Genomic DNA, 27,999 nt, shown 5'->3' with positions numbered 1-27,999 from the left:
GCCGTTTCCAACCCTTTATTGGGGCTCTGTCAGCTCCAAATAAATATAATACATTAAACCCAGAGCTGAGGGGATTGTGCACCCCAAAAGGTGCCCCCCACAACCCCAGCTGGGCAGAATAAGTTAGCGGGGGGCCTGCCAAAGGCCAGGCAGGCCAGCTCCCTGGCTGGGCAGGCGATGGCAGCTGGACTTGCACACGCTGGTCTAAAGTGCATCTTGGTTCTGTGGTCCCCATGTCTGCATGGCCCCTGGCCAGGCCACTGGGTTGGGAGGGCAGGAGGTCCCTGGTGCTCACACTGTGCCAGCAGTGGTCACCGAGGTTCTGTGTCCATCTGTCCATTATGGGGGACAGCTGTGTGGCTGGCATCCTCAGGAGAAACTGTCATCAGGCCGTGGCTGGGAGTCAAAGGGAGGGTCTGAGACGGTGATGCCTTGATGCAGCTTCTCCAGCGAGAACTTCATCTGGGGGAAGGGGTGGCAGGGTGGGGGGTGAGCACTGGAGGGGCTAATGTCATGCCCCCATCCTGTAGTTGAGGACCTGGGAAGGTCCAGAGAGGCCACATCCCCACTGCTAGGGCCACCTTGTGACATGAGCAGAGCCATACTGTACCCAGTTTAACTTCTCACAGGCAGCCAATGGAAGGGGCCCAGATGACCTGGGTTTAAGTCCGGGCTTTGTACTAATTGGGTAAGCTTGGCAAGCACCTTACCCGTCCCAGGTACCTCAGCCGAGAGATGGGTGGGTAACATACCTGCTGCAGCAGGTAACTGCAGGGATCTGCTGTGCGACCAGCTAGGGCCTGGCACACAGGGGGTACCCAATGTACTTTATTCTTATTCCCCATTGGCAACCTTGGGCAAGTCTGACTGCCTCATTCCTCAGCATCACTATCTGTCACATGGGGGACAAGAGAATCCCCTCATAAGCTGGCCTTGGGAAGCAAAACAGTTGGTCATTTTGGCACTTAGAGCACCCCATCTCCATAACTGTCTGCTGTTAGTGCTCACTTGAGAAATCAACTTTGTTCCCACAGAAATTTGAGATGAAAATAATGAGAATTTAATTCAGGATGAGAAGGCCCTGCCCTCCCTTGCTCTGAGTGATGGGGTCCCAGCTTCTAACCCCTCCACCCTGTCCTGCATGGTTCTTCCCCAGAGTAAGTGTGTCTACTGAAGTATGATTTCAGGGTGCAATGAGACCCCTAAGTAAACCTCAGTATTATGGCCCATAGTGACCAGGAACAATTTTCACTGTCACCTACCAGCTCCCCATACCTGCTCCCCACATTAGGCACTTATCCCAGCTGTCTAAAATTTGTGCTAACCCACTCTATTAATTGAGCACCTGCTGTGTGCCTGGCACTGGGCTCACACCACTAACAGCAAACACTCATAAAGTGTTTGGCAATATTCCAGTGTGAACTAATTGAATCTTCACAATAGTCTTTGAGGTAACATCAAATACTACCCCATTTACAGGGGAGGAAGCCAAGGCCCCAAGTCACTTGCAGAAGGTCATACACCAAATTTGAACCTGGCCTTCTGTAGATTCTGTCCCTGAACTAAAGGGGTTGTATGGGGCAATACCCTTCTAGAGGTGAAACCCCCACCTCTCTTCTACCCTTATGTGATCCCTTAATCATTCCAAAGCAGGGAGGGACTCAAGGACCAAGATTTGCCTACCCCTGGCTATTGTGACTGGCTAGGGAGTGGGCATGTGGCCCCAGCAGCCAGTGAGAGCGAGCACTTGCCTTTGGATGTCAGCCTAGAGCTGCAGGTACCACCTTGGTCCTTCTGGGGAAGAAGATGCCCAAAACTAAGCCAACCCTGGGGGTGAGCAGAGTCAAAGATGGTACAGGGACTAATTCGTTCTGCCATTGAGTGGGTGGATCCTGCCATGCCCAAAGTCAGTCACCCTTAGACTTTCTTCCCCAGGATGAGAGCCAATAAATTCTTTCTTCCATTCTGCTGATTTTCTGGCAACCCTGGAAGGTGGGACACTATGAATGGCTTCCTCATTTTACAGAGTAGGAAACTGAGGCCCAGAGGCATCCACCACATCTTAGGGTTTGAGTGCAGGGCCCCTCAGCCCCAGGGCCATACCTCATCTAGGAGCTCCACCGAGGCCCGCAAGATCTGCCTCCACTTGTGTACTTCAACGCTGTGGAACTGCTTCTGCAGGGCCAGGACCTCCGCCCACTCCGAGGCCGTCTGGGGGAACTTACTGTGGGGGGTGCAGGGCTTGAGTGGAGCCTTGGCCTTCCCGCACCTGCCCAAACTCCCAACCCTCTCAGGGTACCCACTTACTCCTTGGCCAGGGCCAGACTGTGCCAGGACTCAAAGGTGTGGGCCGTCCTCTCCAGGGACCAGAGGCGGTAAAAGAGAAGGACGTTGAGGGCGATGAGAATGATGAGGCTGGGGGTAGGGGGCAGAGGTCAGGAGTCAGGACTGATGCTCCCACAAGTCAGGCACACACACAACCACACCTTGAAAGGACACCATGACTACCTCCCTCTCCAGAGGAGGAAGCTAAGACTCAGAGAAGGGAAAGACACGCCTAGGGTCACACAGCCCATATGCAGCCAAGTCAGGGTTCAAACCCAGGCCTTTCTGATGCCCACACCCTTAACGGCCAAATGAGATACCCTCACTGGGAGAGCCACGGACGGACGTGGAATAGAGAAGGGGCTGCAGCCAGGGGTGAGACATGAGGTGAGCGGAGGCACAGGATGCAGGACCCTACCTCACACAGATCCTGAGGAGGCAGCAAAGGGGAGAAAAGAGATGACAGCTGCCCAGCCATCCTGCTGACCCCTCCCTCCCTGACCGCAGCTCCCAGCAGAGCATGCCACACAGCCTCTCACTGGCCCGCCGCTACTGGGGAACTGAGGCTGGCCCCGCGAGGCTGAGTGTGTGGCCAATCTGTCTCTCACCTCGCAGGGTCTGCTGGGAGCATGGATCTCACTTTCGCTTCCTCAGCGTCCTGCTCCTCCACTCCTCCAGACTTTTGTGCCTGTGCTCAGGTGTTCTCTGCTGTTCCAGGAAGCCCTCCCTGACTGCCCTGTCCCGCCTGGAGGAAGCCTTCATGGCCTCCCTGGTTTCTCTGTGCAGACCCTGTCCCCTCGCCTGTGCTCTCCCTATCGCTTTGGTCTGGTGCCAGGACTATCTCCCAGAGCTGTCTGTCACTACTGTGTCCCCGGCATCACCTAGCTCAGGGTTAGGCACAGAACACATGAATGAGATGGGTAAGTAAAACTGCTTCTTTTCCTACCTCTCATGGTTCACCTAATCTTGCCTCCCTTGGGTACCTGTTCCTCCAGAAAGCCCTCTCTGTCCCCAGTATAAGGTCATGTCCCTCTGATGTCTCAGAGTCCTGGGGCCTCCCTCTCCCACCAGATGAACAGAGCAAGTACGCTGTGCACAGAGCTCTGCTGGGCACATCCCAAACATTGGATCCTGTAATCCTTGCTATGAGGTGAGCCCACACTCCCACTTAAGCTTATGCCTAGTGAGGCCCAGGACCTGCCCAAGGTTATACAGCTAGAATGCAGATCCAGGCCTGTCTGACCCGGAGCCCGGCCTCCTTACTCACACAATGCTGATGAGCACCAGGGCACTGGGGATGCCCGTCCCGGGACCCTGGACCACGGATGGCTCTGAGAAGCGGGAGCTCAGGGAACCTGTGGGGAAACAACTCAGAGTCAGTCAGACTCATCAAACTCCACCCACCTGGGCCCCCTCCTCCACCTGCCCCGCCCAGGCCTGATGGACGCACCCGAGGTGTGCATGCCAGCTCGGGCACAGGGGTCAGGTTCTGGGTGCGGGGGCCCATCACTGTGACCCCTCCAGCTCAGGGGCCTCTTCCGTCTCCGCAGGCCTGACAGCAGTCCCCGGGTGTCTTTCCCGACTTCCTCCAGGGACAGCTTCTCAGCCTTGGCAAGCTCTCGCTCTGCAGACACAAGAGAGGGAGGGTTCTGCAAGTCTGCACCCGGCCAGGCCAGGACCCCTTCCTGCCCCGGCCAACCCTGTTCCCTACCCAGGTGGTGGAAGTAATCCTCAATGCCACTCCAAGAATTTTTCTCAATGAGAGACTTCACGAGGCTCCAGGGCTGCTTCCGGTAGCGGATCTCAGAGGACACTCTAGAGTTAGGGAAAAGGAGGAAGGGGGTCAGGGTCTGACTCCAGCCTTGTGGCCCATACCCAGGGGGTGCTTTTCTCCCCCTAATTCAGAGGGTCCCATGAACCCAGGGACAAAGCAGATGCACTCCTGCCACCCACCCATGGCTTCCCTTCTGCTCACCCAAAGTGCCGGCCAGTCAGCCTGAAACCCCTTCTCTGTCACTCCCACCACCCTGGCTAGTCTCCCATCCGTCTGTAAGTGCCACTTCATTACTGCCCACCCACACTGGAGGCTTAATACACACCTCGCCTAACCCCTTCCGTCTTGCTGCTGCATGCAATTCCACATGAGGGTCTAAGACAGTTTGACACGTCCCCAGATGAGCTCCTGATCTTCCCCCAAGCCTACTTTACCCCATCTTCCCCATCCTGGTCAATGCATCTCCATCCTTTCAGAGGCTTCGGCCAAACACCTCCTAAGGTATTCCCGGTGCCTTAGGGACCAACACTTCTGCTTGTCAGGGTAGCAACCAACATTCTGCTGCTAACTTTGGCTGGGAGTGTCGGGCAGGGTCCCTTGGACCACTAGGGCGTCAGGTGGAGGCAGCTGCTCACCGGAGACGGGACTTGTTCCGGGCAAGGCCCAGGATGCAGTAGCGGTGGGCAGTGTAGAAGTAGTCCTGGTAAGGGATGCCCTGCGTCAGCACCTCCGAGTCCACCACACACCCGCCCGCCTGCGGGCCATGCCGGAACAGCGTCTGCAGGGACAAGGGAGAAGAGAGTCCGGGCCGCCCCACCTGGCCACACCACCTGGCCATCCCACCTGGCTGGACACCCTGCCCGCTTACCTGTGTCTCTACCACTGAGGCGCTCTTGGGACCCAACGGGTTGCTGATGGGAATGGTGTAGGTCAGCACTCGGCGCTGATGGCACTTGCTGTCCCCACTCCAGGGGCTCAAGGTCACATCTGGGGCAGGGAAGAGCAGAATGAGGAGACCATTCTCCAGCCCTTTGCCCAAAGGCTGCAGGAGACTCCGCCTTTTAGAAGGTTCCAGTTGCCTGGGGCCTTGCCCCAAACCCAGGCTTCCTCCACTTCCCCGCCTTGGTGCCCACCCCATACTCCTGACACACCTAAAAGTCTAGATGTTGATGATACTTAGAGCTGGAACATCTCCCCTCCCTACACTTCCCACCACTCCTGGGTGTCTCATCCATTCCTGCACTGCCATCTTCCTCTGTACCAGTCCTGGCCCTGGGACCTCCTGAACACCTTCTCCTGAAAGTCCCCGGGACGCCTCCCCCTACAACCCCCCCCCCCCCCCGGGCCTCATCTCTTCAAATCGGCCTGTCCTCTGGGGCCATGTCTCAGGGTGGTCCAACTACCCTCCGGGCTCCCCCCAGAGCTCTGGGCCCGGACACTCCCTCCGCTGTCTGACTCCTGAGCTCCTCTGCTGGTCCCAGGCCAACCCTCCCCTCACCTGGGGCTGTGGCTTCCCCTCTCCACAGGTGGCTGCAGGGGCCCAGCCTCAAGGGGTTTCTCCGAGCCTGCCTCCACCCTCAGGGCCTATGCAGGTACCCTGCTGGCCCCTGGGTCCCTCTCCCCCGCCCCTACCCCTTGCCCTGGAAAAGCTCCTCCCTGGCCTTAGTTTAATTTCATGTCCTTCCAGCAGCCTTTCCTGATACCTCTCAGATCACAGTCACCCTTCTGACACGCACACTTACTGGTGTGAGAATCTACTGTCACTAGATTCTGGGGCACATCTGTCCTGGTCTGTGCATTGCGTGGGCACTAAATGTATGACCATAAAGTCATATTTATGAAATGTGTACTATAAGCTGCTGTTCTAGATACTTTTCTAGTATTAACTCATTCAGCTCTCCTAAGACCCTGATAAAGCAGGTACTATTATCATACACCCATTATATAAAAAAAGAAACTGAGGCACAGAGAGGCTGGAACCCTGCTAGGAAGAGGCAGAAGGCTCTGGTCTCATGCTGCTTTTAGCCCCTGCACCCTGCCACACCTGACCTGCACAGCAGTGCCCGCGGTCTCCAGGCCGGGCCTCCCCCTCCCCTGTGCCTGGGGAACCCCGGCCCCTGACCTGTGAACTTGTACTGCTCCAGGAAGCCCTGCAGGAAGGAGGAGTCTGAGAAGAGCATCTGCTGGAGCTGCTCGGCACCCATGTGGAAGACAGAATTGATGAGGAGACGGCCAGAGAGGTCAGGAAGCAGGGCAGCCAGGTCCGCTGGGCAACAGAAAGGCAGTAAATGAAGCCACCTGCACTCCTCCTTCCTCAAAGCAGTTCCCCAGTTTCCCTCTGGTGACCATTCCTCCCTACTCCTGGCCTTGAGGGGTGGATGGGCAGCCCTCTTCTTCTAGACTGGAGTGGACACTGACACAGCCTACTTCACGGTCCCCTCTGCCACATGGGTGGCTTTAAGGTGGCATGTGTGCTGGTCCCAGACAATCAGAGCCACCCATGATTGGTTCAAGGTGGAGCAATCACCTAGGCCCAGCCAACTGCATTCCCAGTGATCACAGGCTCATTGGCCTGTGGCTCTTGGCTAGTGATTGGTTTGGGCGGGGGTGGGGGTGGGGGAAGAAGAGGGGTGACCCCAGGTAGCCAGTGTCTGGTTCAGAGGGATGTGTGACACCCAGGCCAGGCTAAACAGCCACAGTGATTGGTTCAGAGGGTTGTGTGTGACCCCAAGCAGCCAGAGTGATGGGTTCAAGAACTGGCTCATTCTCCACTAGGAGCCAACCCTAGAGCTTTTAGCGCAACCAACAGAAAAGCATTTTTTCTCCCCACTAGGCCTGTCTGGAGCACGGCAGGGGCTTTCTCTGCCCTCATAGAATGAAGCTGGCACAGAAAAATAGAAATGATGATGACGGAGATAATAGCCAATATTTACTAGCCAAGCACTTTACGTGTATTACTCCTTTAATTCTCTTAACACCACCCTATGAAGTGGATATTATTATTGCTAACCCCATTTTTCAGATGAGGGAAATAAAGCCCACAGGGGCTAAATAATTTACCCTGGTTACATAGCTAGGATCCACTGTGGCCAGAATTTGAACCTCAATAATCTGGCTTCAGAGTCTGTGCTCCTACCCACCCTGCCCTGCTATCTTTGAAGCAGAGCTAAAGATACACAGATGTCCAACAACACCAGTTGTATACCTTACCTGCCCACTCCCTGGATTTTTTTTTAGTCCAGGGAGCCTGCAAATCCCTTGCTTAAGCCAGTCTGAATAAGGTCTGACACATACAACGAAAACAAATTATTTGGGCCACCTGCCTCACCTTCCTCCCCTGTGGATGAGGAGGAGTTACTTGTGTCCGTCAACAGCTCCTCGCTGGGCAGCAGGTCCAAGGGGCTCAGGGAAGTGGACCCGTCAGGTGGGCTGGGCTCTGCGCTTGGAGGTTCGGCCACCGGAGTCACTGTCTGACTGGAAGAGGCGTCTGGCTGGCTGTCTGGCTGCTCCTCCTTGTCCTCCTCTGCCTGCATAGAATGGCTTAATCCAGCCTTATCCCACCTCCATCCCAGCCTGAGAGCCTCCTGTGTGCCCACATCGGCTTTAAGAATTCAGGACTGTAAGGAAACCAATGCTGGGACGTCATATGTATATAGAGGGCTTCCAGCTGAGTTGTTTTTTTGTTGTTTTTTTTTGTTTGTTTTGTTTTTGTATTTTTCTGAAGCTGGAAATGGGGAGAGATACTCAGACAGACTCCCGCATGCGCCCGACCGGGATCCACCCGGCATGCCCCCCAGGGGGCGATGCTCTGCCCCTCCAGGGCGTCGCTCTGCCACAACCAGAGCCATTCTAGCGCCTGGGGCAGAAGCCAAGGAGCCATCCCCAGCGCCCGGGCCATCTTTGCTCCAATGGAGCCTTGGCTGCAGGAGGGGAAGAGAGAGACAGAGAGGAAGGGGGGGGGGTGGAGAAGCAAATGGGTGCTTCTCCTATGTGCCCTGGCCGGGAATCGAACCCGGGTCCCCCACACGCCAGGCCGACGCTCTACCACTGAGCCAACCGGCCAGGGCTCCAGCTGAGTTTTGAGGGAGCTCAACCACCCACATGAGGGCTCCTCTCCGCCCCTTCCAGGCTTGTCCTGGATGCCTGGGCCATAAACTTTCTTACATCTGTCCTGTCTATGCCTTGCCTGTGTCCTCCTCATCCATCCATCCCTCTCCTACCTCTTCTGTCTCTCACGCTTTCCATCTGTCCTCCCTTTGCCTCTTATTCCCTGTCTCTATTTTCCTTGCCCATCTCCCCAGCTCTGCCCTCTCCCTCCCTCTACCCCCTTACCTCTCCATCTACCTCTTAGTCCCCCTGACCATGCCCTCCCTCGTGCCCTGGAATCTGTCTCTCCCCCCAATACCACCTCTGGCCTTCCTCTGCCTCTTCCCCGTAGCGCCTTCCTGCTTACCCCATGGTCTGCATCGCTGCTGGCTCGGGAAAGGTTGGGGGTGATGCGGCCACGGCGCGAACCCACTGGGCTTGGCTCCTGGCTGTGGTCAGCTGCCCCTGAGGGGGTGATGTCACTCAGGGCAATCACATCTCCCACTTCCTTGGGGCTCCTGCAGTTGAAAGGGAAGGTGTGGGATCACTATATCCTTAAGACCCCATACACCTATCTCAGTCCACCCAGGAGTCCAGGAGTTCTGCACGCAGGCGCTCCTGTCTCCCCCGACCCCAGGAACCAGCTGTCAAAACCGTTGACTCACCCTAGACCGTTCAGCTGCAAGGGGCAGACATAGTCCTCATCCTCGCTGGTGAGGCCCAGCTCTGAGCCATAGCACTGATGCACCAGGTGCCAGAGCTCACGGGGACTCAGCGTCTGGGCAGGCAGGACATGGGTGGTGTTGGCCTCCACCTCACCCAGGCCAGAGCCCTTCCCACCCCAGCCCCCACCAGCTCCAGCAGTTCCCCCAGTGCCCACATGGGGGCAGCATGGTCTCCCGTCCCAGATCTCACACTCCATGATAGCCCAGTGGGGAGAAGCCAGTATGCTGAGGACTTTTCCCCTCAGGTTTTCACAATACTCTCACAGCTACAGGTTAATAATGGTCTCAGGTTTACAGAAGAGAATACAAAGCCCAGGAAGAAGTCATGTGCTCAAGGTCACAAGAGTGACCAGAGGCAACTCGGAGATTCAAACCTAGCCAGCCTCCATAACCTCTGCTCCTACCCGCCATACTGTCCTGTCCCCAGCCATTTCTCTAGTGTTTTCAGGAATCCTGGTCTTTCAGCTACCCGTGGCCAGAAGGGGTGGGTGACAATGATGAAATAGCAATAACAGTAATAATGATAGCAGCACTCACTGAGTTATTACCGTACACTAGGCATTATTCTAATCCCACCATGAGCCAACTCAGAGTCTTTAAAACAACTCTGTAAAGTTGGTGCTAATATCATTTTAAGACAATGATACTGAGGTAAAGAGGTGCCCAACTGGCAGAGCTAAGATGTGATCCCAGGGGCTGGTCTAGCACCCCGAGCTAACCACTGAAACCCTGACTCATAAAGATGACACTGCTGAGCACTTATTCTTATTTATTTTTTTTATTTATTTTATTTTATTTTTTTACAGAGACAGAGAGAGAGAGTCAGAGTGGGGGATAGACAGGGACAGACAGACAGGAACGGAGAGATGAGAAGCATCAATCATTAGTTTTTCGTTGCGCATTGCGACACCTTAGTTGCTCATTGACTGCCCTCCCATACGTGCCCTGACCGTGGGCCTTCAGCAGACCAAGTAACCCCCCGCTCGAGCCAGCGACCCTGGGTCCAAGCTGGCGAGCTTTTTGCTCAAGCCAGATGAGCCCGCGCCCAAACCGGCAACCTCGGGGTCTTGAACCTGGGTCCCCCGCCCCCTAGTCCGACGCTCCATCCACTGCGCTACCGCCCGGTCAGGCTGAGCACTTATTCTGAGCCCAACTCGGGCTGGTATGAAATAGGCCGAGTCCCCATCTAACCAGTGGGGTTCAGTGACTTACGCTCCCCACCCCCGTCACTCAGCTCCTAGGTGGTGGGGATGGAATGCCAACCCTGGCAATCTGGCTCCGGCCCCGAGCTTTGAGCCCTCCTCTGCCCTTGCCCTCCTTGCAGAATCTGACGCCACACCGTCCCTCTCGGGCTCCTGCGCTAGCACCTTGCCCCGAATGGCTATAGCTGGAGCTGCCCTCTGAGGAGAGGCCATGAACACAGCACTGCTGGAGGAGTGGGGGTGGGCCTGAGGTGCTACAGGCCAGCAGCGGCAGGCAGTGCCCATGCCAGCCTGACATCTAGCTACCCTGCCTCCCTGCCAGCAGAACTCTGATTTGTTTGGGGTGAAAATCTTCTCCAGCCAATTCATCTTTCCACTGCCACACACCCAACTTGTTTTGTGACGGAAGGCAGTCATGTGACACAGTTCTAGCCAAAGAAATGCAGAGAGGTATCTGCTAAAGGCTTTTCCTTCCTGATAAAGGAAATTTCACTTTCTATCTACCCCTTTCCTCCTTCACACTTGGGACACTTATACGAGGGCCGGATGGTTGGAACAGTAGCAGCCCCCTTGTAACCACGAGGCAACAAGCATGTGAACAAAACATCAATACATGGAAGATGACAGTGTGGAAAAGTGAACAAGCGCTTGGGTCCTTGAAGACATAGGGAAGCCTTCAAATTCACCCTGGACCACCTGCCTCCTGACCTCTTGTTTATGAGCATCCGTGTGACACAGTAGCCAGGTGAAGTCCAGAACATGCCTGCATCAGGTCAGAACCCAGCTCTGCCACATAAAAGCCCATGTGACCAGGGCAGGTCTGTCCCTCCATACTTCATTGGTGAAATCAAGATAAGACCCATACTGCCTCGTAGGGTAGTTGTGAAGATTAAATGAGTTAATTCATGTAATGCTCAGATCAGTGCCTGGCACTTAGTAACACTGTAAGTGTACTAAGCATCTATTTGTTCAAACCATTGTCTGACTGGCATTTCAATCACTTGCAGCCAAATGCATCCCACGTAAACCTATGCCACCAGAGTGGGCATTCCAGGAGAGCCTGCTCCAGGCTAGCAGTCAATGGGCTACCAGACTGTAGTAAGTAAAAGTCTAAAATCCCTTACTCAAAACCTTTGGGGCAAGACATGATTCAAAATTAAGATTTGGGGTTTAAGAAAGATAATGCAGTGCCGGCACTATATGCTGGAATATAGCATCAATAATAGTAACTAAATACATTACACTTAGTACTCAGTGCAGTGTATGCCAGAGGTTCTCAGGGCGTGGTCCAAAGATTTTGGAGGGTCCCCTAGACGCTTTCAGGGGTCCATGAGGTAAAAATTATTTTTCTAAGTATGGTAAGTATTACTCCTAGTATGTTACTTATCTTCTTATCTTTTATTCTCCCATGAGTATATGGTGGAGTTTTCCAGAGGTGACATGACAGGCAATCCTGTCATTTTTCTGGTGGCTAATGCAATGTGTGCTTGGGTATTCTATGTTTAAATCTCCCTAGTGTCAATTTCTAATACAGTAAATATCGACAGATCTAACCCACTTACACCAACGCTCTTTGGAGTCTACAATTATTTTAAGGAGTGTAAAGGGTTCCTGAAACTATAAAATCTGAGAATCACTGGTATATTTTACATTGGATACTATATATTGAATTATACCTAAGATTTACCCCAGTCGTGCACATTATTAACTTTTTGTCCTGAACTACATGAATAGTCACAGAGATATAGACCTGTGCTATACAAGAGGCATGCATAGCAATTTAAGTTTAAATTAATTAAAATTACAATATATTAAAAATGTAGATCCTCAATCATACTAGCTACTTTTCAAGAGTTCAATATGCACCTGTAGCCAGCAGCCACTTGGCTGGACAGCAGGGACAGAGAACACTTCCACCACAGCAAGAAGTCCTATATGCAGTGCTGACATACATGATAAATACCCATGTTCTTAGCTCAGATCAGATTTTGCTACCACATATACAAGACACCTTATGGTGACGAAAGGGCATGGATACCTATTTCTAGTGGGCAGTGATACATTTTCTAGCTGGTACTAGAGCCCACAGTGGCCCCTTGGGGGGCCTATGGAGGAAGCTGCTGCTGACAGGGTGGGCCAGACATCCGTGGAGAAGAGCTCGGCAGTGCTTCCGTTCTGGCATCCCTGGCTCCATAGTCCCTCCTGGCCACCTCTTAAGCCCCCTGCCTAGGCCTCATCCAGGCTCACCTTTTCAAGCAGCGCATTCTGCCAGAGGCGGAAGATGAGCAGGAAGCAGCGGTCCCGGGCTCCGAAGGAGGTAAAGAAATGCTGCAGGAGAGAGAGGAGTCTGATGGGGGTGTGGGAGAGACATGGAGGATGGAGGGGAAGCTCCATCCCCATTCAGCTCTGTTCCTGATCTCCATCCTGATGGGCATCCACTCATTCATCCCTTCATTCATTCCACAAAATGTTTATCCTGTGCCCAACCTGGTACTGAACGCTGGGGTCCCTGTGCTGAGGAAATGATCCCTGGCCCTGTCCCCAGAGCTCACAGTCCGGGACAGAAGACAAGCTCATCTTCAGATGCAGAGTGACTGGGCTACAACGGGGGAAGCTCAGGGCACTTTCCCAGTCTTCTCTGCCCACTAGGGTGTAAAGTGATCTTTTTGCCAATAAAACACAAAGGGAATTCTGCTGTGAAGAGTGTGTGTGTGCGCGCGCGCTCTGGCCACAATTCACATTTCATTCTCCCTTCCTGTCTGGGCCATTGGTGTGAGGCAGCCATCTTGGGACCATGAGGCAATATCACAAGAATAGAATGGAGTGTCAGGGAAGGGACATCTGAGTTGTAGCTACGGGGGAGGGAAGAATTTTACTATTACTCCTATCTCCAAGCAGCTGTGTGAGGGGACAGAGCGCAGGGACTGAGACAGCAGGAGGCTGGTAGAGATCCGGGTCAGAGATGATGGGAGCCTGCGCCAGGGCAGGAGCAGGGAGAACAAAGACAAAGCCATAGACTGAGCGCAGTTCAGGGTGCGGGAAAAACAGCTTTGGTGGGGGGAGAAGGGAGGAGCCAACTAAGATCAGTGGCCATGTGGCCTGTCAGCAGGTCCTCTCGCTCACCTTCTCGTTTTCCGTGCAGATCTGGATGGCGTTGGGGATCAGCTTGGCCGTCTTTTCCTTCTTCAGGCACGTCACTTCCTTCAACTGGATGGAAATCTAAGAAGGACAGGCGGGTCAGGAGGGGCCAGCGCCTGGCCTGCCCAGGGGCCCCTTCTCATCCCTCTGCGGGCTCACTGTTGTCTCCCAGCGGAAGATGTTGCTGTAGAAGCAGATCCAGTTCTCGGAGAGATAGAGGCGGCCCTGGAGGAGGATCTCGCGCTGCAAGGCACAGGAGTAATCTGAGGCGGCCAGGGGAGAGACGGGCAGACACCCGAGTCACACGGCTGCTCTGGCAAGCACCGACGTGGAGAGGGTCGGGAGGGTAGAGCTAGGAGCTCAGGGTCAGGTCCAGGACTGGGTGGGCAACAGGACTTACCCACAATGAGGCGTTCGGCTTCAGGGAGCTTGCTAAACAGTTTCCGAAAGTCCTCGTTCCGCTGTTTGTATGTGGGGCTCAGCATCTGGGGCAAGTTTGGGAGGTGTGAACCCACATGGGGTTTACATCCCTAATTCTGACCCACTATGCTCCCGGAGGGCTCTCAGTCTCCTCTGCCCCAGACAAGCTCTCTGAGGCTTCAAGACTAGCTCATTCTGGCTTCCACTACCAATAATACAAGAGGAACCATTATGAGAGCTCCTATTTATTGATTTCTACATAAGGAAGACCCTATATCATAAACCCATCAGCATCACTGACTCAGTGGAAGTTCCCTTCAGCGTTGTGAGGTTGGCACTATTTCTCAAGGAGAGGGGCCCAGAGAGGTTAAGCAAATCACTCAAGGTCATACAGCACATAAGTAGCTACACAAGTGTGACCCAAGCTCTGCTGACTCCAGCACCCCCTTCCTGACTGCCATCCCCCACCCTCACACCCTCCAGTAAGTCCCCCACCCAGTACTTACACTGTACCAGCTTTGCATCTTCTGCAAGAGAAAGGAGTGCAATCAGAACAAGCTCCTGGATGCTCCGCCTCCCACCCTTCTCCCCACCCCTCCTGGGCCTGCACCAACCTTGCTGTTGCGGATGAAGTTCCGGCTGCCCAGGCTCTGGGTGCTGGGTGTCCCGGGAACCCCACCCTTCTCTGAGGAGCTATCTGACCCCTTCTCCACCATGGTGCCTAGTTCTGACTCAGGCGGAGGTCGGCTTGGAGGCAAGAGCTGCAGCCGCTTACGGAGAGATGGGGAGCTGCTTGGCGTGCTCCGGCCAGAGTGGGGGGTGGTACTGGGGTAGAGGAAGAAAAAAAAAGGGTTATGGGGCAACATAGGCTGGGGTGTGTAGAGAGGCTTATCTTGGAAGGCCTATCCATCCACTCCACTCCACTCCACTCCACTTCCTAGCAGCATGGCCCAGAGCAGGTTCCCTAACTCTCTGTACCTGTTACTTCATTTGTGATCTGGGGTGAGAAATACATGTCCTCACCTGGTTGTCTGGAGGACTCAGTGAATCAATACATGTACAGCGCTTCTAACAAAGCCTGGCATACCATGAGCTCTCAGTATGCTTGCTGGTTTTTTAATTAGCTTATTAGTCATTTATACAATGAATACTTACTGAGCAGCCACTTTCCATTCAGCTGCTTGAGCTAAAAACCTAAGCATCTTATTCTTTTTCTTGCTTACCCAATTTCCTTTAGCAAGTCCCACCTAGTCGACCTCCAAAAATCTATTTCCAAGATTTCTATTATACCCACTTCCCCTGCTCCTGCGCCCTGGCCCAGCCTCCACCCTCGGCCTCCTGCACACCAGCAGCCTCTACAATCTGCTCCCACACGCGGCCAGCAGGGGCCTATGAATGCAAGTCAAGTCAGGTCAGGAACCTTCTGGTTAAGTCCTTACCAGGCTGTACCGCAATTCAGCTAAAAGCAAAGTCCTTACCTTGGTATCCAATGCCCTCGGTAGTCCCTGTCACTCCCTCAGCCTCCTTTTGTCCCTTAAGTCCGCCAAGTACAGTTCCTCATCACCTCTCTTCCCTGCGCCTAAGTGTCCCTCTGCAGCCCCAGAACAAGCAGCTGTCTTATTCTTCCAAGTGCTCTCCCCCTGGTGGCCCAGCACCACGCACTCTCTCAACGTACCCTAACCGCCTATTCAGTTTGTTCACTCTCTGCCCTAGACTATGAACTTAAGGAAGTCCTGGTCGCCACCGCGAACCCAGCACCCAAAACTGTACCTGGCACCGAGTGAACTCTGAATACACACTGGTGAGTGCATGAAAATCCGTGCGCGCTACCTAGAGCCGGGAGCAGCAGAGACCAGGTATGGTTCCCGCCTTGGGGACTCAGCCTGCTGCTGGGAGGCAGCCCCAGAACAAGCAGAACTCTCAGACTGAATAAACACAAACTGTCACAGGGCTGTGGACTTAGTCTGGGAAACATTAAGGGGACACTTGTTGACGTTCTATCAGGACCTAATATCGTGGCAAGTTCTGCATATGAATTGTACTGTTCCTCATATAATTCTGTACATTTGATACTATTACCACCCCCTTCACAGAGGAATGAACTGAAGCCCCAAACAGCAAACTACCTGCCAACGGTTTAATTCAGAGCAGGACTCCAACATGGGGGGCTCGATCTCCCCTGGGAGGAGGTAGGAGTACCAGTACCTCAACCATTTGGGGCTCTTTGAACTTGGGGGCTCTCTCTAGCCTCCAAACTTTAGCACATGCTCTTCCCTTTGCCCAGCCTGTCCTTTTTTTGCCACAAGTTCTTACGTGTCGTTCAGGTCTCTTGCTCCATATCTCCCCACTCCTGGACACTGCGCCCCGCTCCCGTGGGTCCTCACAGCTCCCACCTCAGCTCCCACCACTCTGCCTAGGGTTCCCTCATTCCAGCCCTGACTACTCTGTGCTGTCACTGTTCGGTGACAACTCCATTTCCCCCACAGATCTGTAAGCTCCCTGTGGTCTTGGTCACTCACCTGTCCCTAGAGTTGCTCAGGACAGGGCCCCAGGTAGGCATTCATGCCATACTTGTGCAAGGAATTTGTAGAAATAAATAAACAAAACAGATGGTGAGCTGGACCACCATCACTCCTCTTAGACCATCAAAGCCACTTTGTCCCAAGGTCTCTCTGCTCCGTTCCTGCCCCCCTGATGCAGCCAGAGTGAGCCTGTGAACCAGTCAGGTCAGGGCCTTCCTGGTAAGCCCTTCCCCCGGCTGTCCCTCACTCAGGCTGGGCGCTCTCAGTGCCCCCTTGCTCACTCTTCTCCAGCTCCTGCCTTGACTGTTCCTTCTGCCCAAATGCCCTTCCTCCTCAATGTCTGCAGGGCTCCCTCACCTCCTTCAGGTCTCTGCTCAACAGACACGTCACATTTCCAAGACATGTTCCTTCGCCTATTAAAACACACTCCCCACTTCCCAACCCTCCTTCCTCTCCATCTCTCCTCTCCGCATGTCCCCTGCCTGACCATTTGTATTTGTCCTTGTTCTTACCCTCACACACAGGAGGTGGGCTCCAGGGGGAAGGAAGTTTTGTTCCTGGCTGCATGCTCCTCCAGTATCTGCTCTTGTGGACAAAATGAATGAATGGCCCTCTAACACCCCCCCCCACCCCAGAACTTGGAGTCAGCCAGGTGTGTGACCTGCCCAATCCTCTGAGGGCTGAAACCACAGCAGGTCTGTTTGGCCACTTCTCTGTGTAACCTTGGGCAAGTGCCTAAACATTTGTGTGCCCGTTTCTTCTTGAGTAAAATGGGAATATAACAGTATTCACCTCACAGGGTTGTCTGGAGAAGGGCACATGCACACACAGCCACCACATGGAAGGCATTCTGGTTTGGTCACCTGGGACTATCAGACTGAAATGGAGTGCATGGCCCTGCCACTGCCGCAGAACACCTATCTCTAAGAGACTACGCTGACCCTGACAAAAATGGCAAGACACTTCAGCCTAATGCATGGAGCCCAAACTGACCTCTAATGTGTGGAGCCCAAACTGACCCCTAATGTGTGGAGCCCAAACTGACCCTAACTGCAGACCCTAACTGCAGCCATTTACTCTCTGCCACCTGCCACGCACCAGGCACTGGACACAAAGAAGTGAGCAAACCAGGTATAATCCCTGCCCACAGGACCTGATGTTCTGTTTGGGGAACAATCAGTAAGGAAACATGTAAACGAGGATGATCTCATTGACAGTAGTCACATCAACAGCACTAGCAACACTGGAATTTGTAAGAAATGTAGATTCTGGGATCCACTACAGACGTACATGTCCCCTGGACATGATGTGGTCCAGGAGACCCTGGTATGTGTTCAAGTTGGAGAACCACAGTGATAAAGGAGGACCAAGCAGGTGGTTGGGGTGCGGGACACATTTGAGTGGAGCCCCAGGGATAAAAATTAGATCTGTCAAAGGGAGGGGGGAAATGGCTTTAGGGGCAGGAACAGTGAGTTCAGAGATAGAGCTGAGTTTGGCAGGTCTGAAGAGTGAGGTGGAGAGTAGGGTTAGGGAAGGAAGACAGGAAGGCACAGGCCCACCTAATAGGCCCTGTGGGCTCTGGTCAGGAGTTTGGGCTTCACCCTAAGGGCTCTGGTGAGCTATGGATGGGTTCTGAAGGAAAGGCGACCACATCCCTCCCTGCCTCATCTTCTCCCCTCTGGTGTGAACTGCAGACCCTCCCCAACCTGTCCTATTTTCCCACAGCCGCAGGTCAGGGGAGGGCATCTAAGGACAGGTCTAACACACACCCACAGATCAGCACAGGGCCTGAATCCCCATATCTTGCTTCTTGGCAGAAGAAACAGGAAGTGCTCAAGGGCAGACATAGCCCTGAGTTGCCCAATAAGGCAGCCTGCAGCAGAGAGAAGGGAGGAGCCCCAGTGGCTAGAGAACCGTTATGGGGGCGGGGCCTCAGAAGAGAAAGGGATTTTGCCATTGCAGACACCTCACCTCTGGCTTCCTGGACCTCAACAGACCCAGACCCCCCTCTGGTCAGAGAGGGGCAGATGCACAAAGAGGTGTGCATAAGAGCAAAACTCGACAGCCAGTGTCACATGCAAACTAGTTCCCTACAACTTCAAGAAGTCTTCTTAACACCCCCATCCCCAACAGTAGTACCACAGGGATGTCATGGTCACACACAGAACCACGAGTCCCAGCCTAATTACACACACACCACATTATATGTGTTCTACAGCCACAAAGTCCCAGAAGTTAATCACACACTCATGTGCATGCACACACACATGCAGTTGCAGGTCACAGAAACACAGAAAACCATGAAAAGTCCCAGGTAAGTTACATTCACACATACAGCTACAAGAACACCTCAGAGAAGAGCTGAAAGCAAATAGCATTCCCAGTTACAGAGTCACGCAGTGAAAGGACAGTCTCAGAGGACCCCAGCTAACTCATGCATAACCTAGGAAAATTAAGTTACAGGATCAGCTCAGCTCCCGGTGTTCACCATCTGGTGGGGAAGACAAGGCAGAGGCCTGCTCTAACATGCCAAGGAATGGCAGTGTCAGCGACTGTCGCTGACAGAGAACCCCGACACTTGCACAGAAGTGGACTCAGAATAATGCAGGCCCAGGGGTTGTAGCCATATCTCAACACAGTGGCCAGGCACTGAAATAACACATGCGACATGCTTTATAAATTGTAACAGAACAATGTCAGTTATGATTATTGCCCTGGAGAGTCAAGAGTACCTCAGGAGGGAGGGTCCGAGAGCCACAAGGGATCTCTGTTTCATTTGCTCTTCATACACACAAATCCCCAGAGGGTCCCAGCTGCACACATGGAAGCCCAGACACAAACACAGAACAATGCCACAAATGGACACACGCAGAAACTTTCACTCAAAGATGGAAACTGAGGTAAATTATATGCACAATCCCAGAGGGTCGCAGACACGCTTGGACACAGAGGTAACCGACATCTGCACACAGAACTATTGGTTCAGAGGTAAATTATAGGTGCATTCAGAGGCAGAGGGTTGTAGCAGCAAACACAGAGCCCCAGACACATGATCACACATTACAGTCACAACTGGACACACAGTCAATTTACAATGACACCTAAAACCACAGTTGGAATCAGATGTAAATTACACACACAAACACAAAAAAAAATCAGGGAGGATCACAGCTGTCTGCACCCTAGGAATCTAGACACATGTACACATACTCCAAAGCCCCAGTCTGACAGCAGAGGTCTGATGAGATACAATACACACATATAACCACAGAAGGTCGTAGCCACACACACTTACAGAGTCACAACCAGACACATGCAGAGAACTTACACATGGAATTCAAGGTAAATTACACACACAGCCAAAAAAGGATCACAGCAGCCTGCACGCTAAGAACAGAGACACACATATACAAACTTTCAAAACACCTAACAATTCATAATCGGAAACACCAGGCCCAGAAACGGTGCTGGAGGACCCCACAGGGGTCAGGCACGGGGTCGGCCGGCCACACGGAAACCCCCATCCCACTAGCTACGACCAAGATTCGCGACAGATAAGGATGGTGGGAGGAAGCTCAGATATGAAGGGGCTGCTCTCGGGCCTGCCCCGGGGTCTGCGGCCTGTGAGCCCTCTCAGCCTCCAGCCCAGGCCCAAGGATCCGAGTCAGCGTCGCTCCCACCCCTCCCCTCCTCTCCCAAGCAGGGTCGAGACAGGCCGGGAGCCCTCCCCGCAGGCCGCACTCCCCGCAGAATCAGCCCGAGACCCCCAGCCAACCTGGCGCATCACGCCCTGGCAGTGCCCAGCCAGGCCGGAGCCTCCTCGCCATCAGCGCTCAGCTGCCGTAGGCACCCCAGGACCTCGAAACCCCTCCCCAGCCCGGGCCCGGTCCACGTGCACAGGCTCCGGGACCTCCGCTCCGTCGCCGTCGTGCCCCTGCCCCGTCCGGGCGCCCCCCCTCCCCCGCCCCCCTTCACTCCCCGCCCGGTCCCTTACTCGAACATGGATGCGGCGGCGGGCGCGCCCAGCCGCAGGGCAGGGCCGGGCCGGCTGAGCGGGGCTGGGCCGAGTTAGGAGTCCCCGCAGGACACCCGTCTCGCCTTTCGAAGCCGCCTCCCCACCCGCCCCGGCGCCCGCACAAAAGGCCTAAACTGCCGGAGGCCGCCGCAGCGTCACGCACCCCTTCCCGCCCCCGCCCCCGCGCGTCACGGCGCCGCCCCCCGCCCGCGATGGGGGAGGGGGAGAAGCTGGCCCAGGCGGGGGCGGGGCCTAGATTCTGGAGGCGGCTGCGGAGAAGGAGCAAGGGAGAGAGGGAGACCTGGAAGAGGGATGGCGGGAGGTGGGGTGGCAGCGGGGGGTGTCCCGAGGGAGCAGTAGAGACAGAGGCACTTGGGAGCGCAAGGGGAGAAAGAGCGAGACCGAGAAATCGAGAGGGGACGCCAGAGATACATGGAGAGAGCCAGAGAGAGGAAGAGAAAGAGGTAGACCAAGCATCTAAGGAGAGAGAGAGAGAGGAACACGGAGGCAGACTTGGTTAAAACAAAACGCCTTGACACAGCTGCCACCCTCTCCCCTGGTGTTTGGAAAGGGGTCCTCAGCTCCAATGATGCCCCGGGCTGGAAGCTTTCCCTGCCCGCCGGGATTGAGAGGGGGGGCGCAGCTGGGGGCGGATGGCGATTCTAGGAACCTAGGTGTTGGGACGTCGTGCACTGGGGGCGCGGTGGGTTTCGCGGATGCTGGAAGGGCGTGGGGCCCCTGGGCCGCCTTCCACCAACAGCCCGGTGTCTGAGCTGCTGGTGGCCCCAGCGCCTGAGTCCTGGGACCCCTCTCCGTCTCAGAGCCGGTCAGCCAGACCAAGTTAGAAAACAGTTTGTCTAGCGTTTATCAATGCTGTGACCTTGAGTAAATCAGCTCGGCCTTGGGGATCCCAATATTTCTGTTAAGCGGTTTCCCATGGGACAGTGTGGGGAAGAGCAGCAGCAGGGGACACCTGCCCTCAAAGATGGGAAGTGAGTGGCTCAGGGCACCCAGCACGTAGGCTGCAGAGTTGGACACAATGCTGCTCTTGTGGCCGTAACCTGCGCCTATCTCTGTGGCCGCTGCTTGAGTCTATTCGTCCTGGACTCCTGTGCCTGAGAACACAGAATGTGAGTTCCACGTACAGCTTCAGAGTCTTGTATCTCACCCCCTTGCAGGATGGGCTGTTCCTCTTGAAAAACAATCCATTCCCATCCCTCACCCCAGCCTCTAAACAGCCCAACTCGACTTCTCTATTTTAGTGGATGGCAGGCCCCAAACTTCAGTCTTTAATGACCTCTCTTTTTCTCTCACACGCACTCAAATATCTCAGCAGACTCTGTGTGCTGCACCTGCACAATCTATTTAGAATCTAAATCTCCCCTCTGCCCCACGCTGGCCAGCCTCCATCCTCTCCCTCCGGGACAGCACAGCTGCCTCCCCCCAGTCTCCTGCCCGATTCGGCCCCCACAGGCTGCCGGCAGGAACCTGTGAACCCTTCTGTGGCTCCACCTCATTCCAGCTAAAAACGAAGCCCTCACCTCTGTGCCCAAGACACCGCTTTGACTTCAAATCTGTCTCCCCCTGCTCACTCCCTCTAGCCAGTGGTGGGATTCAAATAATTTAACAACCGGTTCTCTGCCCTACTGACCGTTTTAAGTATAAAAATATATATATACTGTAAGGTAGTTTATTTCATGCATTTAATACTGAAGAACAATAAAAGAGAAACACAAAACTATGTTATAGAAAGAGTTTTAAAATATTAATGAAAAAATATTAAATAATACCTGACAAAAAAAACCCCAATAAAACTGTTATTTAAGATATTTCCAATGACAGCTTGTTGCCCCCTGGTTGTTTGGCACTTTTTCTCTTTATGTTATATGTTTGTTTACTGAAATAACAAACGCAAGGGAATTAAAATGTAGTATTTCATTAAAGGTATAATAAGTTTTATGAAATGAATAAATAAATATTAAGAAGCAAAGTTCCATCAAATTTTTTTATCTATGAACAGAATGAACATTACTATGGGTGCTTAGAATATGCTGTTGTGCAGATGAACATTAAAAACGTAAGAAATGTAAATTTGTGATTTCCACATTTGGCGTCTGCACAGATATCCGCCTTAGAGAGAACCCTGACTACAAGTGCCATTTTTTTTTTTGTATTTTTCCGAAGTGAAAAGGGGGGGAGAGGCAGACAGACAGACTTCCGCATGCACCCAACTGGGGTCCACCCGGCATGCCCTCCAGGGGGCAATGCTCAGCCCCTCTGGGGCGTTTCTCTGCTGCAATCGGAGTCATTCTAGCGCCTGAGGCGGAGGCCATGGAGCCATCCTTAGCACCCAGGCCAATTTTGCTCCAGTGGAGCCTTGGCTGCGGGAGGGGAAGAGAGAGACAGAGAGGAAGGAGAGGGGGAGGGGTGGAGAAGCAGATGGGTGCTTCTCCTGTGTACCCTGGCCGGGAATCGAACCCGGGACTTCCACACGTCGGGCTGACGTTCTAATGCTGAGCCAACCAGCCAGGGCCGCAAGTATCACTTTAGCAACTGATTCATTTAACTCAACAAAAAATTAGGTATTGGTTCATACCTGCGAACTGCTGAATCCCACCACTGCCCTCAGCCCTCAGCTTTCCTGCTATTTCTCTCACTAGGCGCAATCTTACCCAGGGGCCTTTGCACTTGCTGTTCCCTCTGCTTGCAAGCTCTTCCCGGGTTCTTCCCTTCCCTGCCTCTCACCCTCAGAGAGAGACCTTCCTTCCACCATCTCACTCTGTGTCACTACTCTTTTTGCCTGTTTCTTCTTTTGAAATACTTAAACATTTTTCATTAGGGAATGTCAAACAAGAAAAAATATAACGGTTGTCTATATCCCCACCAGCCAAATGTAACTGATGTGGACATTTTGCCATTTTTTTGCTTCAGATCTTTCTTTTTTAAAAATAAATAAATGATTAGAGTTACAATCAAAGGCCCAGATCCCTCTCCTGTTTTCTGCCTCTGCCCCTAAGTACACACTGTCCAGAAGTTGGTGTTTGTTCTTCCTGTGTATTTTCCATCAATTTTTCTCCATAGGGATGCATGCACCAACAATGTATTATGTACTATTTTCAGTGTCTTAAAAAGCTATGCAATTAGGCTCCTCCTGTATCATTTTACAACCTGCTTTCTCCATCATCATTGTTTCTGAGATTTCTCCATTTTGACACACAGTGCTCTACTTCATAAACTTTAATCGAGTGTTCATTGTTGGAAGAAATCACAGTGGATATTTCTCTTCAGGGCCAAAGAGTTCTTTCCTGTTTTCCCCTGTGCCCTTGAACCTCCCAGTTCCTGTCTACTTATGCCAGAAGTAGTGTTTCTTTGCAGCAGTTTTGTTTAAATTAAAAAAAATATATATTTTTTTGCCTGTGAAATGTAGCAGGAAATAGATTTTATATTGGCTTCCAGTACACACTCAGAAATATATGTAATGTCACAAAAATTGCAGGAAACCACACTTATTCACTATGCCTCATACACCATGTTATTTTCAATTCTATTATAGTTCGGTTTGGGGAAAAGTGCTGATTGTAACACCCTACGGCCTACACTGATTTCATGGGTCTTAAATGGGTCATGACCCACAGTTTGAAAATCACTGAGTGGGTCGGAGGGGTTGTCCATCTCCAGTTTTATAAGCACTGCTCAGCTGAGCACAGACGTGCTGGTCCCAGTTCATACTCCCAGATGCAGGTTTTTGTTTGTGCATCTATTTTACAACTTCTAGTCAGGCTAAGGCCACAATTCTAACTGAACTTCAGCTCCCTACCTGGACAGTGACAGCCACAGGAAACCCACTCTTGAACATGAGCCCCTAGAAAGAGAAAAACTCTTTCTGGTCCCACCACCTAAGTCTTACCTGTCCTGGTGCAGACTCTCCAGGTCTGGAGTCCTCGGCAGCTGTAGGCGCCGGGGTGTCGGGGTGCAATGGGGTGACTCTCCATCACTGGATGGCGTTATCTCAATGCAGGGCACCTCCAGGAGCCTCCAGGGCTCAGGGGCCAGACCCTCAGCTCTGCCACCTTGTGGCTGCTGGCTCTGCCACTCAGCTGGGGGGAGAAGTGAGTCCTGGGCATGAACCTGGGTCTGCAGGGGTGCCTCAGGCAGCAGGGACAAGAGCTCAGCCATGGAGAAGGCTCTGCCTGCTTGATTAGGGGTCTTGGGTAGCAGGTGCAGTTTCTAGGAGAGAAAAGAGAAGTGAAGGGGAAAGCTCCTGCCCAAGCTCTGCCCCACCCACTCAGAGATGAGCTGAGGAGCAGAGAGCATTATGTGGGGTCAGAGAGGTTTGGGTAGGATTCCTACCTCTGCCAGTATCCTCCCTTCATGACCCTAAGCCTCAGTTTCCTTTTCTGAAAACTAAAGGTCCTGATGCTGACATCCCAGGGTGGCTAAGCAGTGTCAGAGAGCCCTGACATACGGAGCCCCTGGCCTAGGGCCCAGCACACAGTAAGTGGTCAGTAAAGGTTCATGAAACCTGTTCGGGTCCAGGGTTTATATTTTTCTGAGTATTCACCAAGGCTACGCCCTTGGTTTTCTATAAACCCACCGCCCAACTCCCTTCCACACACGGGGCCAGGAAGGGGCCAGGCCTGAGGGGCCCCAGAGGCCTCGGCCTGGGTAACGGCTGATCAAGAGGCAGAATCCAGGATTTCCCTTCCCTGTTTGCTCAGCAATTGCCCCTCCCAGGACAAACAGTCAGAGGGTGGCCGGCCTGCTCTGCGGCCTCCTCAGATGAGAGGAAGCCAGGCCAGTTCCTGTGCTTGCAGCTGTGATATTGGAGGCTGTCTGGGTCTGGGGATCAGTGTCTCTGTCCACACAGCAAGGGTTCTTGGCACCTAGCTGCCAGAGAATAGGGAAGGAGAACATGGGGGACCCAGAGAGGGTTTCCTCTGGTTCAGGGAAGACTCTCACTCTTATGGGCTAGGCCTGGACCCCAGGGTCCTTTCCAGACACCCCAATACCCCTACCTTATGGCTTCTACCTCCTGTCCTCACACGGTTTGGACTTCCAGGGTAAGGGCAAGAGGATAAGCCCTCCCCTCCTCTCAGGAGTCCTGGCTGGGGCAGAGAGTCATGACCTTGCCAGTCGGAATAGCATGTCATCGGAGTCGTGTTCCCCTCTGGCCAGCTGGGAGAAAAGACAAAGTGGGGGTGGGGGTGTTTACACCGTACAGGAGGCTGAAGTGGGCTGTCCCGCCTTTCCCTCTTGACTGCCCTGTTGAGGAAGGGTCTGTCTTCACCCTAGGCCTCTCCTGAGCCATCCTCCTGCTGGCTGGCCGCCCGCCCGCCACAGCCTGGCTTCTCTCCCACTACTTGCTTTCCCAGAACTGCTCCTCCAAGCCTAGGGATCCCCCAGGTGGTCAAATCCGGCAAACTTTCCACTTCTCATCTTCCTTCCCTGTTCTTAGAAGCTGGAACCTGGGAGGCCCCTCTCCCTTCTGGGAGGTTCCCACAGCTTCCAGAATGCCGGAGTTTCTGGCTCCCCCCCACCTCTCTTTAGTGCATAGCCTTGTCTCCTGCACCTGACCTGGAGAAGCCAGGGTTCCCCATGGCTCAGTCCAGGCACTTCTCTGATTTTTCCTTTTTTTTTTTTTTTTTTACATAATAATCAACACATACTAAAGTATGTCTGTACCATAAATGTGAGTTACAAAGTGTAACAATAAGATGAACCCTGTGACCCCCACTCACCCATCTGGAGAACCAGAGCGCCCTGTGAAGTGCTCCCTGCCCCCACTTCCTTGGGCCTCTCCCCCCATCCCGCCATACCTCCCTCCAGAAGGGTGTGATGGAGATCAATCACCCTTTATTTGTCTGATATCATCCATTCACATTTTTAATAGTTTTTACCACATTGGTATACATCCCCAATGTATTTTTTAGTTTTACTTACCGTGTGTCATCTTCTGTGAACCTGCTCTTCTCACTCAACATTCTCTCTAAGAATCACACATAGGGGTGCAGATAGTTACACTTCATCTGTTTTTGCTGGGGCACAATATTCCATGGTGGGAGTAAACCACAATTTATGTATCCGTTGTTCCTGCCCATGGACACTGGGTTGTTTCTGTTTCTCTGATCTGATGGCCAGAGCTGCCCGGAATGTTCCTGGATGTGCTTCTCGGGTAACTCCCGCGTGAGCCGGTGTCCCGCTGATGCCTCCCCTGTGCAGGTCTGTCTCAGAGTGCTCAGGTTGGTTCCACGGATCTGTCTGGCCTTGGGTCTGTGAAATAGTATCTCAATTACTTTAGCTTCAAAGTAAGTTTTGAGATCTGGCAAAGAAAGTCTTTCCATCTTGTTTCTCTTCCCCAGAATCAGCTTGTCAAGTTCCAAGAGGAGAACAAAAAAAATGGGGACTTACTTGCTATGCTATAAACAGCAATTGATATCTTTACCAATACCTGGGCTTTGCAAAATGTGCGTGTGGGATCACTCTCCATGATGTATGTAGTAAAACATGTAGGTATGTTTTATTTATTTATTTTCTCAATCCCTCAGGTTTATTTCAATGTCACTCTGTGTGTTTAGATATATTTTTAAATTGCGATACAACACATTAACATAAATGTTACCATAGTAGCCATTTTTAAGTGTATAGTCCAGGAGTGTTAAGTCCTTTCAAATTGTGCAACCATCACCCTCATGTGTTTAGGGACCTTTGAAAAATAAAGTTTCTCATAAGGTTCTTTTATATTTTTTTGTTAGATTTTTTTTTTCCCATTGGTCTTTTATATTTTTAAAACCCTTTTGGGGGCAACTAATCCAAACAGGAAAAAACATAAAATATAAATGACAGCTTACTGTATAATAATAAAGGAAACACCTGTGGACTTACCACCCAGGTCAAGAAAAAGCATGTCACCAGCAGCCCCAGATGCTACAAGTGCGTCCCAGTCAAACCCTCCCTGACTGTGATAACACCTGGATTTCTGTAATAACCTTTTTCTTTGCTTATCTTTGAGTTTTACTACTTGAGTGCCTATTCCCCAAGACCCTAGTTTAGTTTTGCCTATTTCTGAACTTCATATAAATAGAATAACACACTTTGATTTCTTTTATATTTGGCTTTTTCCATTTAACCTTATGTTTATGAATCATCCACCTGATTGTATATAGTTGAGGTTTGTTTATTTTAATATTGTATAATGGGCCCTGGCCGGTTGGCTCAGTGGTAGAGCGTCGGCCTGGCGTGCAGAAGTCCCGGGTTCGATTCCCGGCCAGGGCACATAGGAGAGGCACCCATCTGCTTCTCCACCCCTCCCCCTCTCCTTCCTCTCTGTCTCTCTCTTCCCCTCCCGCAGCCGAGGTTCCATTGGAGCAAAGATGGCCCGGGCGCTGGGGATGGCTCCTTGGCCTCTGCCCCAGGCGCTAGAGTGGCTCTGGTTGCAACATAGCGACGCCCCGGAGGGGCAGAGCATTGCCCCCTGGTGGGCATGCTAGGTGGATCCCGGTCGGGCGCATGCGGGAGTCTGTCTGACTGTCTCTCCCCGTTTCTAGCTTCAGAAAAATACAAAAAAAAAAAAAAAAGAAAAGAAAAGAATATTGTATAATGTTCCAGTGATGAAAGTAATTGTAGATAAATATCATTATATACTTATTTATTATGCAAATAAACATTCGAAGGCTTCCCAATTTGTAACTTTAAAAATAGTGCTGCCATAAACATTCTTTTACATGTCTCCTTGTGTTTCTGTCTGCCACTCATCAAGTATCCATCCATCCAGCCAGCCAGCCACCCACCCACC

The 27,999-nt window shown here is 52.6% G+C and overlaps 1 protein-coding gene across 6 annotated transcripts; it reads right to left on the bottom strand.

Annotated features, from left to right (window-relative positions):
- GRAMD1A (GRAM domain containing 1A) lies at window positions 1-25,356 on the bottom strand. Of its 6 annotated transcripts, none has more exons than XM_066242302.1 (20): window positions 25,223-25,356; window positions 24,115-24,434; window positions 14,285-14,495; window positions 14,177-14,197; window positions 13,651-13,735; window positions 13,410-13,513; window positions 13,236-13,331; window positions 12,360-12,440; window positions 8,851-8,963; window positions 8,553-8,703; window positions 7,428-7,626; window positions 6,222-6,365; window positions 4,968-5,086; window positions 4,735-4,877; window positions 4,037-4,140; window positions 3,776-3,949; window positions 3,593-3,680; window positions 2,308-2,415; window positions 2,104-2,224; window positions 1-462 (listed from the first exon to the last, which is right to left on the bottom strand). In XM_066242302.1, the coding sequence occupies exons 2-20, from the start codon at window positions 24,381-24,383 to the stop codon at window positions 370-372; spliced, it is 2,424 nt and encodes an 807-aa protein (XP_066098399.1). In that variant the 5' UTR covers window positions 24,384-24,434; window positions 25,223-25,356; the 3' UTR covers window positions 1-369. The 6 variants fall into 6 exon arrangements, with proteins under 6 accessions (XP_066098399.1, XP_066098402.1, XP_066098403.1 ...); XM_066242305.1 differs by lacking the exons at window positions 24,115-24,434; window positions 25,223-25,356 and adding exons at window positions 16,705-16,777; window positions 20,187-20,365; XM_066242306.1 differs by lacking the exons at window positions 24,115-24,434; window positions 25,223-25,356 and adding exons at window positions 16,705-16,772; window positions 20,187-20,365.
- Window positions 25,357-27,999: the final 2,643 nt, after the last annotated feature.

This window comes from Saccopteryx bilineata, chromosome 9 (assembly GCF_036850765.1).
Source record: "Saccopteryx bilineata isolate mSacBil1 chromosome 9, mSacBil1_pri_phased_curated, whole genome shotgun sequence".
Classification (NCBI taxonomy): Eukaryota; Metazoa; Chordata; class Mammalia; order Chiroptera; family Emballonuridae; genus Saccopteryx; species Saccopteryx bilineata.
Note: the sequence above shows the minus strand (reverse complement) of the source record. Positions and strands in the feature narration are given on the sequence as shown.

Bases quoted from the DNA above. Each gene is read 5' to 3' on its own strand.
- GRAMD1A (XM_066242302.1), bottom strand. From the start codon at position 24,383: ATGGCTGAGCTCTTGTCCCTGCTGCCTGAGGCACCCCTGCAGACCCAG. The intron at 3,681-3,775 runs GTGCGTCCATCA...GTTTCCCCACAG, and splicing joins AGCTGGCATGCACACCTCGG to GTTCCCTGAGCTCCCGCTTC. The intron at 2,416-3,592 runs GTGAGTAAGGAG...CCCTACCCCCAG, and splicing joins CTGGTGCTCATCAGCATTGT to CCTCATCATTCTCATCGCCC.